The sequence below is a fragment of the Argiope bruennichi genome, chromosome 5 (assembly GCF_947563725.1).
Source record: "Argiope bruennichi chromosome 5, qqArgBrue1.1, whole genome shotgun sequence".
NCBI lineage: Eukaryota > Metazoa > Arthropoda > Arachnida > Araneae > Araneidae > Argiope > Argiope bruennichi.
Window position 1 is genome coordinate 22910147 of NC_079155.1, and position 20295 is coordinate 22930441.

General features: G+C 29.3%; 1 protein-coding gene across 5 annotated transcripts in view; it reads left to right on the plus strand.

Moving 5' to 3' along the window:
• Nucleotides 1–20295, plus strand: part of LOC129968493 (protein white-like) — a 108089-nt gene that overhangs the window by 13978 nt on the left and 73816 nt on the right. For 3 of the 5 annotated variants that reach the window (XM_056082430.1, XM_056082431.1, XM_056082432.1), the window contains exon 3: nt 16903–17068. In XM_056082430.1, the coding sequence (XP_055938405.1) occupies nt 16903–17068 (166 nt within the window). Of the gene's footprint in view, nt 1–2420; nt 2541–7856; nt 7975–16902; nt 17069–20295 lie in introns of those variants that run through there. The other 2 variants (XM_056082433.1, XM_056082434.1) reach the window with 2 other exon arrangements.

Below are 20295 nucleotides of genomic sequence, written 5' to 3' on the forward strand. Positions count from 1 at the left end.
TTTTTTATGATCATCTAATCTTGGGGGTAATCTTGGAAGCGAACTGGTTAAAATCATGCTTAATATTTAATATATTTTAATATTCAAATCAGCGAAAGTTGTCTCCCCAAAACTTTCTCGCATACTCTCTAATAAACTTGAAAAATCAGAGATTACCTTACTTCTCATTGGCGTGTAATAGTTACGATATATTAACTTTTGGCGTGAATTAAACATTTTTACTGAATCTATCGTGCTATCTTTGGCGAGTTATTTGGCCGTTAATCCCTGATATGCATTGATAATATAAAAATTAATTAGTGTTTTAGATATGTTTTTTTCCCAACTGATCGAAATAAAAATTTGACGCAAAACTACATTTGTCGTCATAAAATCCCATACCAAATTTGATATATTTAAGTCATTGCGTTTTTGAATTAACGCATTTACATGTTTCTGAAAATACAGACAGACAGACAACCCGTAGTTGGATTTGGCTCAAAATTTGACAGGGTTTGCTCTGTAGATGTCAATTCTGTGTATCGAATTTTATCCATCAAATTCTCTTCGTTTTGTAGAAAATGTGTTAAGTGATATTCAGACAGCCGGACTTCCTCTGAACGGAATTTACTCAAAATTTGATGGAAATCCACAAATTTGATATAAAGACCGTATGCCAAATTTCAACTATCCAGCTCAAAGCATTTTTGAATTATTTTTGTCATAAACAGACGGATGGACATTTTCTAATAATGTGTTTTTCGAACTGAGGTAGGTCTAAAACGTGGAGATTCGTCATATGCAAGAGTACGAATTTTTTGATAATTACTATACTTTCTCTACGCTACGTATACGAAAAAGTAATTATTAAGAAAATATTTTAAAATATTAAATAATATATTCGATATATTCAAATTTATTTTAGCTGATTATTAAAATTCTCATAAAATAAGAATAAAATGCGAACAAAATTAGAAAGATTCCTTAAAGGAAAATTAACTACTACAATGCATCTGGAAAATTTCCGGACAGACATATTTCCCCTAAGAGATATTACTCAAAAGTTTATAGAAATCTGCGAATTTGCTATAAAGACCATACCAGCCAGCGTCCTTGCATAGGGTAGCGCGTCTTCACCGTGATCTGGGGGCCCCGGGTTCGAGTCTAGGTTCGGGTATGGTTGTTTCTCTTCTGTGTTCTATCTGTGAGATATGTGAATGTGCCCCCACTGCAAAATGGGGGTGCGCAAGCGAATGTGATGCATGAAGTAGCTGAGTCGCCCTCTTGGCCCTAGTTGGCGCTACTGTAAAAACAAGAGACGCCCACTAGCCTTAAATCGCTGACAGATAACTGTCAGCGGGCTTGTAAAGTGCCATAAGTAACAACAACAACAACTAATTTCAACCGTCTAGCTCGAAACACTTTATCTTCGTCTCAGACGGGAATTTTCTAAAAAGGTTTTTCGAATCTAAACCGTGGAAATTCGTCCAAATTTGAAGTTCGAAATTTTTGACGATTACTATACTTTCTCTATATTTCGTATTGGGACTGGGGATGATGGAACTTCCTCATCGGGATATATGGTCCAATACATATAGATATTTTTCAATATATCATAATATTACTATTTATTTATAGTTCTTATAATTATAAATAGCATCTCTTAGCATTTTGACTGATCAGAACGACTCCAAATAAAAGGAAGTTACAATTTATATAACAAAAATATTTGTTTTCTTTGAATAAAAATAGCTAGAAAATAATTTTGTTAAAATCTCTTTTAATAAAGTGTATCAATGCCAAGCCAATGTCTGCATGTTGTAGTTTATAACATTGAGTTTAAAACAAATATTTTTATGTATTAGAATGTGACATTATTTATAGAAATATTAACAAAAATTTTATGTGAAGTTCATTAAGAATGAAGAGCAACAAAAATAAACACTAACCTGTAACCAAAACGAAATCGAAAATGTAAATTAAATGTGAATATCGATTATTGTATCGCGATTTATCGTGAACTATTATTCATGAATATGATTCAGATATTTCGATTTTTTTCAAAAACAGACATCAAATAATCGATTTTTAAAAAATATCGCTTTTGATAAATCGATAAATCGAAAATCAGCACAACCCTACTTCGTATACGAGAAAATAAAAAATTAAGGTTGAAGCCGATTATTTGTAAGTCTGTCCATAAATTAATTCAGAATCTGAAATATTACCATCTAAACTCGATATCTTTTCTGTTACCTCCATTTACCGATTTGTTTCATCAGAATGACCAAGCAGAATTTCTTACCCAGCCCTCTGCTTTATTCCATTCTTTCTCACTGGTTACATAAAACGCTCTCAATGGTTTCTATCCTTTGGAAATCGCCAGTCTTAAACACTCTTATCTTGCACTGTGAGGGAAGTGATATCTGTAAGAAACGATTGATAACGTTTTCTTTTGTGTGTAATCAAAGCACGTCGCGAATCATTACTAGGGCTGCAATATGGGAAGAAAGCACGAAATACCGGACAGCATACAGGAACCACAGGGTGTCTATGTTGTGGTAAGTTCATGATACATGTTATGCCATTTTGTTGAATAATGAATTCGTTTTTCGTTGATATTTTACTCGAGAGAAATTATTCCATTAAAACCTCACCATTATCAGATGTGTTTGTATAAAAATAGCTCCTTGACATTTTATAAGTATATGGGAAGTATATTACCAATAAATTCATAAGTTTTTAAAAATCCATGGTAAGCTATTTTACTACTTGTTCTCAGAAATGCTATTTTATAATAATTAAGAACCAGCAGAAGTGGTTTCCCCAAAACTTTCTCGCATACTCTCTAATAAACATGTCATGGTTATTGCTTTACATGGCATTGGCGTACCATAGTTAAATTCTATTAATTTTTTGCAAAATTTAGCACTTTTACTAGATCTATTGTGTCATCCTTGGAGAGTTATTTGGTGATATACTCCCTGGTATGCGTTGATAGTATCCAAAAATCAAATTTTTGTCTCAGACACTCTTTTCTCAAACGATTGAAACAAAGATTTGGCACAAAACTGCACATGTTGTCATAAAATGCCATATCAAACTTGATATATTTAAGTCATTGCGTTTTTGAATCTTCGCGTTTGCATGTTTCTGAAAGAATAGACAGATAGTCAACTCGCAGTTAGATTTTGAAAAAAATTTAATAAATGTCTATATTTTAGATTTTTATGAATTTTGTTTATCTTATTCTCTTTGTTTTGTAATTATCGTGTTAACTTATATTCGATCAGTCGGACGGACAGACTTCCCCTGAACATATTTTACTCAAAATTCGATAGAAATCTCCAAATTTGGTATAAAGGTATACCAAATTTCAATCTTCTAACTACCTCAAAGCGTTTTTGAATTATCTTTGCCTCAGACAGGCAGACATTATCTAAAAATGCGTTTTACGAACTCAGGAAGCTTCTAAAAACGTGGAAATTTGTCAAAATCTCGAGTTTGAATTTTTTGACGATTTCTGTACTTTCTCTATACTACATATACGAGAAAGTAAAAATACCTTGCTCACTTAACATAGTTTTACCAATACAATTTATCATTAGTTAATAATAATAATAATTATTATTATTTATAGATAGTAATATGCCAATATCTAACGCTAGGAAGAAGGTATATAAATTATCGGCAATTTTTTTTGATGCAATAAAAACTGGATCAGAAATGTGCAAAATATTTTAAGTGGGCAACAATAGGCGGGTCAGTATTATTTTTTGTATCTAATATTCGATAAGGATAAAAAAAAAAATGCCTAAAAATTATTTAACCCTTTAAAGGGCCATTTTTTTTCTAGTCGTATTATGTTAAAATATTTTTAGGCTTGAAATTAGAAAAAGGAAAGGGATTCATTTAGCTTATTAGATAAATTTAATTTGATTAATTAATTTCGTTAATTAATAATTAACAAATCGAGACACATCATTTTGTCTGAGATAAAGAACTGAAGCATCTAAGTTTCTGACTTACTAAAAAAAATTTGTCAGAACTTATGCCAACCTACATAATTTCATACAAAGATTAATAAATTTGATGGGAAGCATACTTCCCACGGCCCTAGAAAGGGTTAATAGTAATTCGATGAATGCATTTCTAAATTTCTTGGCAGTTTGTTAGATAGCTAGCCGGATGGATTTTCTAAGCAAATCGTTACATGCAATTACTTGTTCAGATGTTTTAATTTCTAATATCAAACCATAGTAAATTGATTTGTCAATTAATTATAGTCGATGAAATTAATTACTAAATCAAATTAATTTTATTTAAAAATCAAAATGAATTTCTTTTCTAAAATTAATTTCACTTCCAAAGCATTTTTAATATGAATAAACATGCAAAAAAAAAAAAAACATTTAATGGTTACAGTTGAGTGCAGATTGTTCTCTAAGTTCTATTTAATTGGTATTATTAGATTGGTTCTACTTAACTTGACCATTCTGAAATTTTGCATAAAACTAAAAACAATATTTAATCAATATGAACAAATATTGTATTTGTTCACGCTGGCTAACTATGCAGAATGTATAGCATTTTAACATGTTAATTTTAACATGCTGGAAAACTGCATCTAAAGTCATACAGCATGATTGATGTAACATGCACCATAAAGAAAATCTCAAAATGCTCTGCAGAGCAAATCGTAACATACAGAACAAATGAATTTGGCACATTTCTTCTTCATGAATAATAGACTCACTAAGAAAGAATTTTTCAAAATTTTAATTAGATTCTGGAATTTACATGAATAAAAAAGTTACTATTTACTCGGTGGATATAGGGTATATTATACCATAAAAACTATTTCACACCAATTTAAAGGCACATTGCAACAAATTTTTTTCGTTTTTTAGTTACTGGATTAATCCTCAGGCACAGTTACAGTGATATTATATAATATATTTGCATGCAAACTGTTACTGCTATATATTTAAGACTATGTTGCAAAAATGAAACAAAGATAGACGAATTAAACCTAAAAACTTTACTACTTTATGGTGTATAGGACTGGAGTTGTTTTATTTTTTTAAAGTATGATGAAGTTATAATTATGTAGTTTTAAAACTTCACTTGTTAAAAAAAATACCATTTTTAGCAACACTGAAATGAACAACATTTTTTTTTAGACGAGTAGTGTCGATGGTGGTTATTAATACATTAATCGGGCATTACAAAATATGCTCTCAAAATAGAATCTTAAATTAGGCGTTCTATATCCAATAATACCGAAATTATCATAACTTCAAGAATAATGAGAATACTCTGACCAAAAAATATGAAGACATTTCTTTTCTTCCAAAATCAGTCTTTACCTTGACTAATAACCCTACTCTCAAAATTATCGAAGTTCAAATCCATATGTTGTGAATATTAATTACTATAAATCCACAATTTAACTGGCCAAAATGTGATTTTCTTTTGTTTTTTAATTTGTTGAAAATTAAGTGGAATTTTTAATTTTAATTTTAATTTTTTTTTTAAATTCTCATATGTGAAATAAAAAAAAGCATTCGTGTGTGTAATTTCCATTAATTTCATTTTAACTGTATATTTTATTATTGATTTCTAGCTGATGCATAAAAATTAAATATTGATAAGAGGAAGGAGGGGGGGGGGGATAAAAACCTTTTTATTCAGTAACAAAATTTACAAAAGCGAATGTATCTCGTAACTTGGTTGTAGTTGCGCTGCTTGTTAATCGTTAGTTAAGGAACATGCGCATATTGATGCTTGGAAAGTCAACCATCTAACTCTCCGACCCGCTCTAAGGCACACGGATTTAAACCGTAAAGCTGAATGTCCGGACCGCCGCAACAGCAATTGGCGGGAACTGTGGTTGAGTCCTAAGGGCCGTCACCGACCACGGTACAACCCTCCCCGAAGAAAGTACGCCCCGTCATCGATGGGAGGAGCCAGATCCCCCCCCCCCCCTATTAGTGTACCCTCCAGGGTGGCGAGATCCAACCACCATGCCGGAAGCATCTCATCCTCATTTCGAGGTGCCCCCCCCCGAGGGTCTTGATGCTTGGAAATACGAAGGTCACAACATTTAGGAACAATTTATACATATCAACATTTGCTTGTATTATTAATATTTCAACTGCAGTACTTAAGAAACAAATTACCCTATTAACACTGTAGATACTGTAGAATTTAGAACATCGTCGTTGTTCGGTATTCTAAATACTGGACAATATCGTGAAAATATTGTAGCAGTACTCTTGGGCATTTTTATTAATAGGGTAAAACTAGTCAAATGATTAAATAGTAAACAATTGCATAATGTTTGTTCCTAATTTCAACGAAACGGCTCAAATTCTGCTGTTATAAAAGATTTTTTTTAAACTAGCCATTTGCATAAAGGTTAAAAGAATTGAATAATATATTTTCTTTCATCAACAAGTTAGTCAATCACAACGGCTATAAAAAATTCTTATTTGAATAACTTTTTATGTAAATTAAATTTAAATTGATTTTACCTCACATATAAAAATAATTATTTTGCATGATTTACTTATATATAATTTACTTATATTTACTTATATATAAAGAGCTTTAGAAAAATCTGGATTAACTAAGAATACCGAGATTCGAAGATGTTTAAAAACACTGATTTAAGGCGTATGTACACACTTGAAACTTCGAAAATCGTTCAAAATACCGAATTTTTTTTATTGCTTAATAATGTTCTCTGATCCTTTAGCTTTCAAACGATACCATTATTATGTAAATATTCGATTATGTCAATATTCGTAAATATTTTTAAACGATACCATTATATTATGTAAATATTCGAAATATTTCTCGAGTTATAATTATTTTCTTGAGGTGCTTTCATTAAAAACTCTAGTTACGGTTTTTTTAAACTCATTTTATGAAGAATGATATTTTTCCACTATGTTGCTTCATTCAAACAATCCTAACTGAACAAGAAATGAACCAAATACAATTATTTATATATCAAAATAATCTGTATGAAATAGCGGATGTTTTGTGCTTCACTCAAAATTATATTTATAGAAATAAATTTTTTATAGCTATTTAAATGTTAAAATTGCAGAAAAAATCTCGCTTTTTCTATTCATTGTTGATGAAAAAATTGTTAAAAAAAATTATATATTTTTATAACTTGATTGCGGCAGACAACATGAAGACTAATATTAGGCATCATTTCCAACTAGAATTGTGTGTGTGTACAAATTAGAATTTAAGATATCATGTTTCAAAAAATATGCTAATTAGCTCATTAAATATTATTTAATTGATTAATAATTAGTGTAATATAGTTTTTTTTCACAAATGAGTTTTAACATATATTAATGACCTACTGGATTTTTAAAGTTAAAATTTAAAAAAGTCTTCTAATGTGTACGTACACCTTAAGCAAAAGAAAATATTTGCAGATGAAAGAAATCCCTTTATGATTAGAATCAAACTTTTGAATTACTAAATAAACCATAAAATTACAAATCTTCCAAAATTAATGCTACCAAAATGTTTAGAATAAAAATAAATGGATGCTGCATACATTTTTTATAAATGAATACAAAAATCACTGCGAATATCAAATTTTGTATCCTAACAAAAGTAGATTAAAAATCCGGTATCGATATTGCTTTTTGGACATTTTCATTAAATTAAAATAAAGGTATCACTAATATATCTTGAGTTTGAATTTGTGGAATAAGTTTATTCTAAGATGACGAGAACAATGATTGAAGACATTTTGCGGTTAGGTGGCGCTTATTTTGGGCATGTGCCCAGGAAGACTTAATTTTTTAAGAAGTTTCAGAACTAAATTCTTCTGAGGTCATTTGGCATGTCCAGTTTCAATACACAAATTCTTTAGTGAATTAGTATTTTATAATTTTCGAAAAAAATATCGAATAACTTGTTAGAAATCGTCTGGCGATGTTGAAGATCAAGGAAAATTCTGACGTAAGCCTCCTTTTTTTTGCTTTGCACATTTGGATTCTAGCCATCAATTTCGAGCACTTTTCCCCGTCCGGTAGATAAGTTCACTGAGGGAAAATAGCACGAATCTTTATTGTCTTTTTTTATTTATTTAGTTATTTGTAATTAAAGATACTTTAGATCGTTATTTCTTAACAAAGCACTTGAACAAGTTTTATATACTCTGCAAATTATTAAAACTTGTTAATTAAACTGAAATGTTAATGTATTAATGATTATAAAAAGGTAGTGAATTAATCAAAATAGATAACTAGAGTTATGATATTTATTTTCTATAATGTTTAAGCTATGAATTTCTATCAAATTATGTCATGTGATTTTTTTAAAATCCTTTGGACTTTAGTTAATATGTAATTAGTTAGACAATTAGTTAAATATGTAATTATTAATTGATAATAAGATTTTTTTAGAGCTTCAATATATATATATATAATATAATTTAATGCAATATAAGCGAATAGATATTGGGAAAAATCTTCAAAAATAAACAAAAATAGTGGTGAAACCTTTTATCGAATGTGACTCAAAACACGTGCTGTTTCTAATGTTAATAGTGTCGAATCCCTCTTAACACCCGACATTGAAAGGTTAATGAATTTGGGCAGTATTTAATGTTTTTCCTATTTACTAAATAAAACTGTAATATCCAATAGTAAATGTAGAAAAAATGCAGTTAAAAAACTTAGACTAAGTTTGACAGCAAAGCAAGATGGAGAAAGTTGATATTGAAATGTTAACCCCAATTTTATTTTTAACTTGCCTATACTTAATTTTGGAGATCAGATGGTTTTCCTATTGTTGTATCAGTTGGAAATGTTGATTGTGTTCAATTACAATTAAATATCTGACGTATAATTTGATTTTAATGATTCCCTCAACGAAGTAATTTTGACGGCAAATGCTGAATAGGCATTAAAGCGATGCCATTTTAATAATAATAATTTTTTTATTTATTGTTTGCATGAAACTTTTTTAGCGGAATCAAGATCATGACGTAATGTTATTAAAAAACTTAAGAATGGAGGTAATTAATCTATTTCAAACTTCATATTGTTCTTTTGTAGTGATGTTATTTCATTCTCCGATTCCTCATTTAAATTAAGCATATTAAGCCACTAGATGAATCGTTCTTCCTTGATTTTCAGCAATGGAAGTATAATTAAATATTTGGTGAGACCAAGAATAAAAGTATGAAATCAACATAAAAATGAGAAATATATTTAAAAATTGTCAAAAATAAAGAAAAAAAAATTAAGCAGGTATAAAATTAGCATTATTAAATAGTATTAAAGAGAAATACTTAAATTTTAATATGGTGCAAAAATTGGTTCAATAATGATTACCTGAATTAACGTCGATAAACGTCAGATTTTTAATTTTTTTAATGGAAGTTCTAAATGAAGTTGAAAAATTCATCACATCCATATATACCTCACTCATTAGAGATTATTTTAGAGATGTTGCGCCAATTATATAAAAAAACTTTTTATTTCTATATAATTTTGGAAAGAAAAATTATTCCTATTTACAAAACTATAAAAAGAAAATTCTATCTTCCAGAAAACCAATTATCTTACGTAAATGAAACACATTGAAAGTTTCATTATTAAACCCTATCTTCCAGAAAACCAATTATTTTACGTAAATCAAACACACGGAAAGTTTCATTATTATTTTGATGCGCCATTATGGTTTTGGGGATGGATAGTCGGTGGCATTATGAATTGCTGAAAACGTGATTGACAATCTAATGGCGAATGTTACAAATTATTCGATCACTTTGCCCCCACAGTCCAGTCCAATAGGAAATTCAATCAATTTCAATGAAGTCGGAAGCCTAAATAGACAGCATATGTTGAAAGGCATAGTAAGATTGTTTTTCAAAATGACTGTTTTTCGTCATATCTTACAAAATCATCAATGGAACTCAACAAATACATCGCAGGCATGTATTACTTCTCGTGGTAAAACATGTTCTCCTCTCTACTTTATCGTATGTTAACATAACAACATAGCACCTATTGTGCTATAGTTCATCCGCTTAGTTCCGTGATCACATAACCGTGAACCCACGATTCTCCCTTTACTGCTCATATATTTCTACTGAAATCAGAAAGGCTTGTCTCATGTATGATAACGTGAGCTATGAAGGGAGAACCACGTGATCATGGTTCAGAAAGGGTTAAGAAAAGTTAGTGTTGACTCTGAGCACCTCCTTCTCATTGATTAAGAAGGAAGATGCTCAGAATTCTGATTAACAGATCAACAATTTTGATAACAGATTTTAATCATCTGAGTCACAAGAGTTATCGGGTTATCATTTGGGTAAATTACAGACTGACAAATGATTAATAGTTCAATGGATTTGATTTATAATTTCAAACATTCATACACTATTAAACACAAACTATTCTAATTATAAAACTATATTTGAAATTTCTTCACCTAGTTTCTTTTAGTTTTTGAATAATTGTATTCAATTTGAAATGGATAGACGAACGAACAGATTATACCTTCTGTAGACAAACTCCTGTTACATTTTCTTAGTTTATTTGAATATACCGAAATCCATTTTTCTAGATAAGAGTTATCGCATTCAGACTTCAAACCGATAGAAAAACAATGTCCCCCCCACCCCCCCCACTTTAATGAGGTTTTAAATATGGAGATGTAGCATTACATCGAGATGGATTTTTTTTGACAATTGAAATACTTTCTCTTTGTTTCTCTTTGGATACATCGTTTAAGCGGGCCTAAAATAAATTAATGAAATGACAATCTCCCTTATCTTCAAGCTAACGGTACATTGGGCAGTTAAAAGGGACCTTTGTAGGAAAGTGGAAACTTGTATCAATTTATAATTTGTATATTCTAACACTTTAATGTTATAATATAAATGCTTTACACGATATACAACACAAATAAATGTTTTTTAGAAAATATGTTTTTATTATTACAGAAAAGTCGAAATTTAATTTTTTTATTCAAAATCTAGAGATAAAAACAAAGTGTGAGGTGCCGTAAATTGAAATTTTATTGACATTCACAATTATTTAAATTTTCTTTTTTTATGATATTCATTGCAGTTTTTGGAAAATTTCCAAAACTTCATAATCCAGAAATTGTTTTAAACTTCAATTTTTTTAAATAAAAATATTTTCTACTTTCATAAAAGCATACTTTTTTTCATCTTGATTATTTTTTGCATTTTAATCTTTTGTATTATAGTTTATAATTTCTTGTAGTATTGTAAACAGCATTTTCAAAATCCTTACTTGCATTTTTATTGAATCAAAACTAAATATAGTCAACAGATTAATTCAGAATTAATTTCTAAAAATATTAAAATATTTTAATGTTTTAGTGAACACAGAATAGTAAATTTTTTTCTAGCACATCTAAAAATGAATGAAAAAAATTTCATATAAACCTTAAAGAAGCCATTAAATAAAAGAGTGCATAAATGCTTTTCCATTAAGAAAAGTTATTTTTCGCCTCACTCTTACAAAATAAAGCCTTTATTTTGTTACATCCTTTTTGGTCTTATCATTCCAATGCTTTATTCAAAGACATCTGAAAGGAAATAACTGATCCAGAAAATATATCTTACTTGAAAAATAATCGCCGTATTTTCAAAGAAATGTTTCTAAATATAGTATTCGATTAGAATATATTATATCAATATGTGCTTCAATATTTACCAGGAAATTACATAAACTTATCCTGTGAATTCTTATATCTCTCAACAAGATAAGGCATAAAGCTATCTAAATTTTTCATTATATAAGCTTTGTTTATGAGGAAACATTTTTATTTACTCAAAGGTGTTTCGCATATCATGCAATCAAAAATTTAATCATTTTTCTTATAGAAAAACTGAATTATATAAGTCTCAGAATTCCTTTTCTGTTTTATCTTCTTATTGCTCTCGAATACTTAGATAAGAGTTAAAGCGTATCGCTCATGGAAGAAAAGTGATGCAACTGAAAAATTTTAAATTTTTATTGAAGATGCAAAAGAAAATTTATATCAATATTTTAACTGCATCATAAAGCTATAGCAATGAGCTTTCAATACAGTTGTATAAGCCTACATGAAAATATAAAATCTTTAGAATTCCTGCGATAGAATATACAAGTCAGATTCGTTCACTCACTACTACTATAAATTCAATCCCATTTTAGTCGATATTTTTCTATAAGTCCAGTTTATCAATCTCCCAATTCTTCATTAAGAAATGCAAGCAGAAATAAATTCAACCACAATATTTCAGCTTTAGTCCTTGGCAAAATATTATCAAAAATATTACTTTGCATCAAAATAAGAATATGAACCCACTTTTTCGAATCACAAGATATTATGCTCTAATTAATCGAAGAAAATATATTGCCCTTGACTTTCTCGTTTACTTAGATAATACAGAACCTTCTTTTATATTCATATAAACGTTTGCATCCCCTAAATATCGACGGGGTTGGAACAGGGCCAGATTACAGACTCTAGAGGCCCTTAAATAATGCAAAACTTGGAGGTCAACCCCTTTTTCCAATCTCTAACTATAACTACATAAGATATTTTTTATTGATCTTAATTATTTGTGTAAGTAATTTCAGCAAATTCTGGTAATCTGGTAAAAATATATTCTTTAGAAAATCCCAATAATTTTAATCATGGATCGCTTTCAGAAGAGTTGATTTCAGTAAATCCGAAAAAAAAAAAAAGTTCAAATCTAAAACAAAGAAAATCTTTTAAGAACATCTGAATACTATTTAGTTATAGAATTTGATTTTTTTTTCAAATATAAAAGGAATTCATTTTTTCAAGTTTTTAAACAACATGATATAAAATTTGTCAAAAATAATTAATTAGGAATATTAAAACACCACTTTAATATTTAATCGATACTTGATATGAATTTTAATAAATTTGAATACATGGCCCTTGTAAATGAAGAAAAACACAAAAATATTGTCAGAAAGTATCGCAAAAGTATATATCGAAATTTCAGGGCTCCAATGTTACGGGGCTCTAGGTAATTGCCTACTTTGTATATTTGATAGTCCAGCACTATAGTCTGTGTATTTTCTGTAGCCGGTTCAAGGTCACATTTTCTATCTCGTTACTGGTTATCTGTCTCGCAACGCTGAGGCAACAGTGTCACTCTTTTTTACACATCTGTTAAGGCATTCCGAAGGTGAGGTATTCCCGAAACGTACTGGCGTGGAAAAAAAACAAGCTTTGTCGAAATCATGGCAACGGAGAAGGAGAAAGAGTGAAGAGGTGGGAAAACGAGTGCCCTTGAAACGTCTACAGAAATTACACAGACTATAGGTATGAGGTAGGCAGCTACCTTTCAATTTCAACCAAGTCCTCAAGAATGATTTCCGCGTTCAATATGTAGTGTTCTGTGTGTTTCGTAACACAATTAAAAGAACATTAGATATGAATTTTGGATAACTTTCCTTCAACCGATTGGGTTAGATTTTAATTCATGTCTACAATTTTGGTCTTAAGATAGTATATCAAATTCTGTTATCTACGTTATTATGTCTTTCAGTTATCGCCTTCATGTATAAGAATAAATGGGTAGACAGATGATCAGTTATTGAGAGATTTGGTTCAAAATTTTATAAATACATTTTTGATGATAAAATTATATACAAAATTTCATTTATGTAGTTTTTTTGAGTTTTTTATTTATTGTGTTCACAGTCGCCTTTGCTGAGTCCCGTACAGCGCGGTTGATAGATAACTATCTTAGCATTCACGAGACCAGCTAGTATTTTTTTGTTTTCTTTTTTAAATTATTTAAAATTAGTTTAATAATTTACAAATAATTTTAATTCATGTTTTTTAAAAATTTTTTATGTAAAAAATAAGCCAAAATTTTGAGTTCGAATTTTTTGACGGTTACAATATTTTTTGATTGTAAACGTCATGTAAAAGAATGAAAAATAAATTATTATAAACAAATACATAGGAATGCTGTTTATTCTAAAAATGCCATGCAGTTGTTGATTCACACGAAGCTAACTATAACCCACCAAGATGGAATAAGAGCAGTAGCACATCACCATGAGCCTTCTTTATTAGCTAAGCGACACATAGCCAAATATTAGTGATTTTTTTAGATATTTATACTTATGACTCTCTCCCCGTATCCAGGTGTATTTAAATCAGACCCATCAGCGGAGTAACGTACAAAAAGAAATTTATGGTGGTGTTTCCTTTTTGTTGCGTATGGGTAATATATTTTGGCGGTTCTTGACAGAAACGCAGACGATTATTTCGAAGCTCAACTCGGTGAAATAGCATTCCTTTTTCTTTTACATGAAACTTTTTCTGTGAAGTAAAGATTCTTAAATTAGAGGTTGTGAACTGAGTGAATAAAAATATTGTACTAGCTGAATTTCTTAGTTTTTTTTTTTTCAGATTTAACAACAATTTTCAGCAAAAATAATTAAAAAAAAAGACTTTCTTAAAAGATTTCGTTAAAATTTTTAAATTAGTTATTGTTCATTAAATTTTTTTTTGCTATTATTAGTTGAATGGAATTATGGAATCAGTTTAACCATCAATTCCTTTACATTTGTATTCGAATGACATCTTTTACTACAATTCTAGACAATGAAGTATTTTGTTGTTTCTTGATTATGTCTTATTAATTCTTTCAGGTTCAAATAACTATGCTATTAATATAATGCTGCTCCATGCTTAAAGTTATATATTTTTGTCAGATTAATTAATTCTTTTGCTATTTAGAATTCATCAAAATTCTTCCAGCCCAAATTAAAAGTGGCAACATATAATAAAGTGCGTTACTGCGATGCAAAATGATATGGAATTCTCGATGAATGTTTAAAAAATACAAACAGTACAATTATAATTGTATTGATAATTTTTGTCAGATTAATTAAAATGATTAATTTGCCTTCATGTTCTTTTGCCATCTTGGGTCCATCAAGACCTTTATAGCCTAAAGCCTAAATTAAAAGTGGCAACGTATAATAAAGTACTTTACTGAAATACTAAATGGTATGGAATTCTCGAAGAGTGTTAAAAAATACAAACAATACAATTATAATTATATTGATAATTTTTGTAAGATTAATTAAAATGATTAATTTGCCTTCAGATTCTTTTCCTTTCTTGGGGTCCGTCAAGACCTTTATAGCCTAAATTAAAAGTGGCAATATAAAATATAGTGCTTTACTGAGATGAAAAATGACATGGAATTTTCGAAGAGTGTTTAAAAGGTACAAACAGCACAGTTATAATTCTGTTGATAGTTTTTGTTAGATTAATTAATTAAAGTTATTAATTTGTCTTCACATTTTTTTGCCATCTTGGGCCTACCAAAAGTGGCAATGCAAAATAAATAATGATAATGATGTACAAATTAGCATGGAGTTCTCGATTAATATTTGAAAAAAAAACCCAAATCATTATAAGTGTTAGAAATCCAAAATTTAATTTTCCAGAAAAAAAATTCAACTATTATAGTTGTATTTGTTGTATCTTGAAGTAATACAATTAGGCTTTGTTGTCAATGATAGTTAGGCATCTAATTATTTTTCCAAATGCAAAGGGTTGAAGTGAGATGCCAAAAACCATTTTTATTCATGAAGATAAGTTTTATATCATTTTAAACCCGTTGGAAAATTATGAAAAAAAGAAAGATTTAGGAACAAGGTAATAAATTTTAACTGGAATTTTATGGAATGTTTATAGAAGATTCTAAAATATTTTCACCAAATATCTAATTTTCTATTTTTAAACTAAAAAAACAAACCACTATAAAAAGTATCAGCATAGCAAAATTGTTATCTACTGTAGCTAAAATGTTACATAAATGCAAAAGATAAGAGAAAAATTTATCGATTTGTGGGAAGATTTAATGCACGTGGACGAGTTACTCCAGAATATTTTTGCCTTGTGTTGGCAAACAGAATAATCGGAACAATCCATTCTTCGTCATGCAGATAATGCGTGATAATGGTTTTGATAGGCTTCTTCCATTTATTTGCAACATATTTGCATTTCTACGATAAGAAAGATTTTAAAAAATGTCATGTAAATTAAACGACAAAATTAAATAAGGGTCAATGTTCATCAAAATTGTAAAGAAAAAAACAGAAATTCATGTTCCAAAAATAAAATAAATTGTTTTGTCACTTCAGAGATTACTGGCCAGTAGGGATTCCTACTGAAAAGTTTCTAAGAATAAATTGAACATTTTATTTTTTATTTTCTCTTATAAGAAGTATATAAAAAGAAAGCATTGTAATTTTCAAAAATCTAAATTCGAGGTTTTGATTATCTCTGATATCAGACGAGTATGAAAAATAATTTTTTAGCATTATATTTTTGAATTTGATGATTCAAAACTATAAGAATTAAATTTGGAATACAGAACATCCGACGGTCATAACATGAAAACGGTTTACAAACTTTTTGAACAATACTTTGTAATATGAAACATATACAAATACCCGGCCAATACATTTAAATAATTAGCTTCCTATGAAGAAATGTTTCTTGAGAAAATGCTTTTCTATTTTTCGAACATATTTGTTAGATTTTATATATAGTAAAAAAATGCAGTACAGCGGCCTGTTGTTGTTCAGTCGGGACAAGTACTTGCCATGGACTGAACAGCAATTTTTAGCCTTTCAACGTATGCGCTGCCTACTGGCCGTCCTATAACTGGCCGAGAGTAAACCCACCTTAACCATGTGTGATTTGAATCATTAGATTTTAATAAAAAGAAATAACGTTTTAAAAGTGCCTATTTTTCTATGCGGCCAATACAGTTTTTCTTTATAAGTAAAATTATATTTGAGAATATGTTTTTAAACCTTAAAATTGATTTTTCTTATGATTTTCATATAGGGCAATGACTACATCTTGCAGCGCTCGCCATCCTTTGATCCATCACAACGAATCACACTCTCATGGCACAACATCAATGTCACCGTCAAACCGAAAAAGAAGACACTGTTAAGCTACTTCAAGAGAGGAAATGATGTCCCAGAAACGAAGCAGCTCTTGTACAACGGTGAGTTACGTTGGAATAATTTCATTTTGGAAATAAGTAAATGACGATTTTTAAAGATTGGCATATTCTTTAATTGCTGTGCACCATGTATTATATGACATATATAATACAAAAAAATCATACAAAAGGCTCTGTAGCGTAGATTGTTAAATTTAAAGCTACAGAACTTGCCACGTATTTATGTTTGGGTTGTTAGTGCTCACAAAGAAAGTTGCTCTCGAAATTTGAATTAAAATGAATGGAGGTAATGGAAAACATAGAATAAAATTTTTATCTTTTCTTTTCTCATTTTCAGAGTATATTATCGCATGAAAACCATTTTACTCCACTTTTAAATTCAAAAATTAACAATCTCGCGAATTAATGGCGACAATTTAATTCTCTTACTGCCTTTCGCTAATTTTAATGAATTTTTCTGAGAATATATTCAAGCATATTTTACAGCAATACTTTCCATTGATTTAGTTACTAGATTTATGCACGCGTGTGTTTGCGGTGATATTAATTGCATACTTTGTATTCATGTTATCGCAGCTATATAATGAAGAGAACATTTTTTAAAAAATGAAATGAATCGAATCTAAAGCATTATCATTTTGCAATCTTTCGGACTTGAGGCACGAATCTTCTTCAAATTTGAAAGAAGTTTTAGTTTATTACCGAATTTTTGTTTAAGTTGAGATTTAATGTTTGTGATGATAGAATTTTGTAATACATTTACCCTCTCTGATAAACTAGAATTTTAGAATTTTATATATTTGTGTCTTCGATGACATACATTATTTTAAAATTTTCATAACTTAATTACCACTTAATTGATTAATTAAATTAAATTTTTATTCCGTACCAGAGACGCCATCTAGTAGCAAGAATCAGAAAAATTTGATTTTTATGATTCCATAATATTTATTGTCGCGATTTCTAAATTAAGGACTGAGAAATTGAAAATGATATAAAATAACTTCAATCGCTTTCATTTGATAAAGTGTTCTTTGAATTTTGCTAAAATAAAGACTCTGAAGGGGTGGGTGGGTGGGTTGTGAGTTTTATTGGCGCAAGAGCCAACCTTGGCTAAATTCTGAAGGGAAATGGCTAGTGGATTTTTTTTCAGAATATTTTTCTTTTATAAATACAATTTTATAGGAAGTAAAAAAAAATTGTTTTCCCAATTTTGTGCTAACATTTTATATACTTTAGCTATTTAGGATATTAAATTTGGCTAAACCAGTTTATTTATTATATTAAGTATGAGAATGAAAATTGTTTGAATATATTATATGCTTTCCACAAGTGTTGTATATATTATCGAAACTTTCTATAGAATAGGGAAATATATCATGATAAAGCCTTTTTCTTTAAAGATGTGCATTCAAAAAATTACTAACAGATTTATTGAATCTTTTACTCAAAATGATAGGGGAAAAATGTGTGCCTTACTCAATAAACAAAATAAAATAGAATAGTAATATTTTTACATTGTGAAGAAAGAAAATAATTTTATACTTAAACAATTTTTTTTTCTTATAAAAAAAGAATAGGTATTTAGAGGTATGAAATAAAGAATAGGTATTGTCTCATATTTCACTGGTTTGAAATTTGACATTGTATAGAATAAAAAAATTGTGTGGAATATTAAACTTTTCGTATATGCAGTCATTTTAAAGAATTCTAGATTTCAAACTTTGCATGTAACATCAATAAAAGACTGAATACATTTTAAACAGGACATTATATAATGTATTTATTTTCTTCAAAGAAAATAATTATTTGGAATTGTATCGACATTCTTAGAGACACAAATTATAAATATCCTACTGACAAATTTTATATCATTTTCAATTAAATATACAGGGTGTTTATAAAGTCCCGGACCCATTTTGATGTTTAATAACTCATAAAATAATAAAGATAGATTTAAATTAATAACATAAATGGTTAAATAGACTCAAAAAGTTTCATGACCCTTGTCAATGAACTTCCACGTGTGCCCCCTTCGTCGCACGGAGAATATCAAGTCGATAGTCAATTTCACGCCAGGTAGCGACAAGCATGTCGGCATCCACAGAGCCATTTGCGCACATTATGGCGATTAACAATGCCAGAAACATGAAAGGATGCTTCATCGGAGAACATTATGCTCTTCAGAAAATCAGCAGCATCTTCTGTCCTCCTTAGCATATCTGTTGCAAAGGCCATCCTCCTAGGCCTATCGTTCGGTTCCAAAACTTGAACAATTTGAACTTTGTATGCATGCAGTCTTAATTTTTTCTTAATAACCTTGTACACCGTCGAAATTGGCATATCCAATTCTGTTGCCGCTGATCTCACAGATATTCTAGGATTGTGTAAAAATGTCTCTCTGACACGCTCAACATCAAAATCACTTGTGCAAGGACGTTTGGAACGTTTCTTATCTGCGATACTTCCAATTTCTAGAAAATTCTTTTTCCACCGCAAGATGCTGTTTTTGGATGGAGGATCTTTTTGGTAAATTCTTCTGAAATTTCTCTGTGCTTGCACTATCGATTTCATTTCTATGAACCACCATAAAATCTGTGCTTTCTCTTGTGGTGTATGCATTTTCCTTAATATCCGCTCGAATAAAACATCACATACAAAAGTACTACATAGAACAAACACATCAAAAGTAAACATAACATTGCAATAGTTGCCAAAAACAAAAGAGAGAAAAATGCAATTAATAAGCAGACGATATTTAGAAAAGTACAGATATTTAGACTGGAAAATGAAATTATCTGAAATTAACCACACGCGCAGACGATATTTACAAAAGTAAAAATATTCAAACCTGAAAAGGAAAATATATGAGTTATTCCATCAATAAATGCCATAAGTTTGTTTATATCTTTATTATTTTATGAGTTATTAAACATCAAAATGGGTCCGGGACTTTATAAACACCCTGTAATATTCAAAGTTATATCTGCTATTATCTGATATATATATAAATGAATTTTTCTTTGTTCGTATTTCGCTGCCGTACCATTCATCCTATTGCAATAAAACTTTGCCAACTTCTTGCTTGCACTTGAGCAAAGGTTATAGACATAGTACAATTATTATATCTGATATATAAAATTGAATTTTTGTTTGTACATATTTTATGCGCTGCCGTACTGTTCAACTGATTGCGATGAAACTTTGCCAATTTCTTGCTTTAAACCTAGAAAATCCATGTTTTTCACAAGGCCATTTGTATGTTGGAT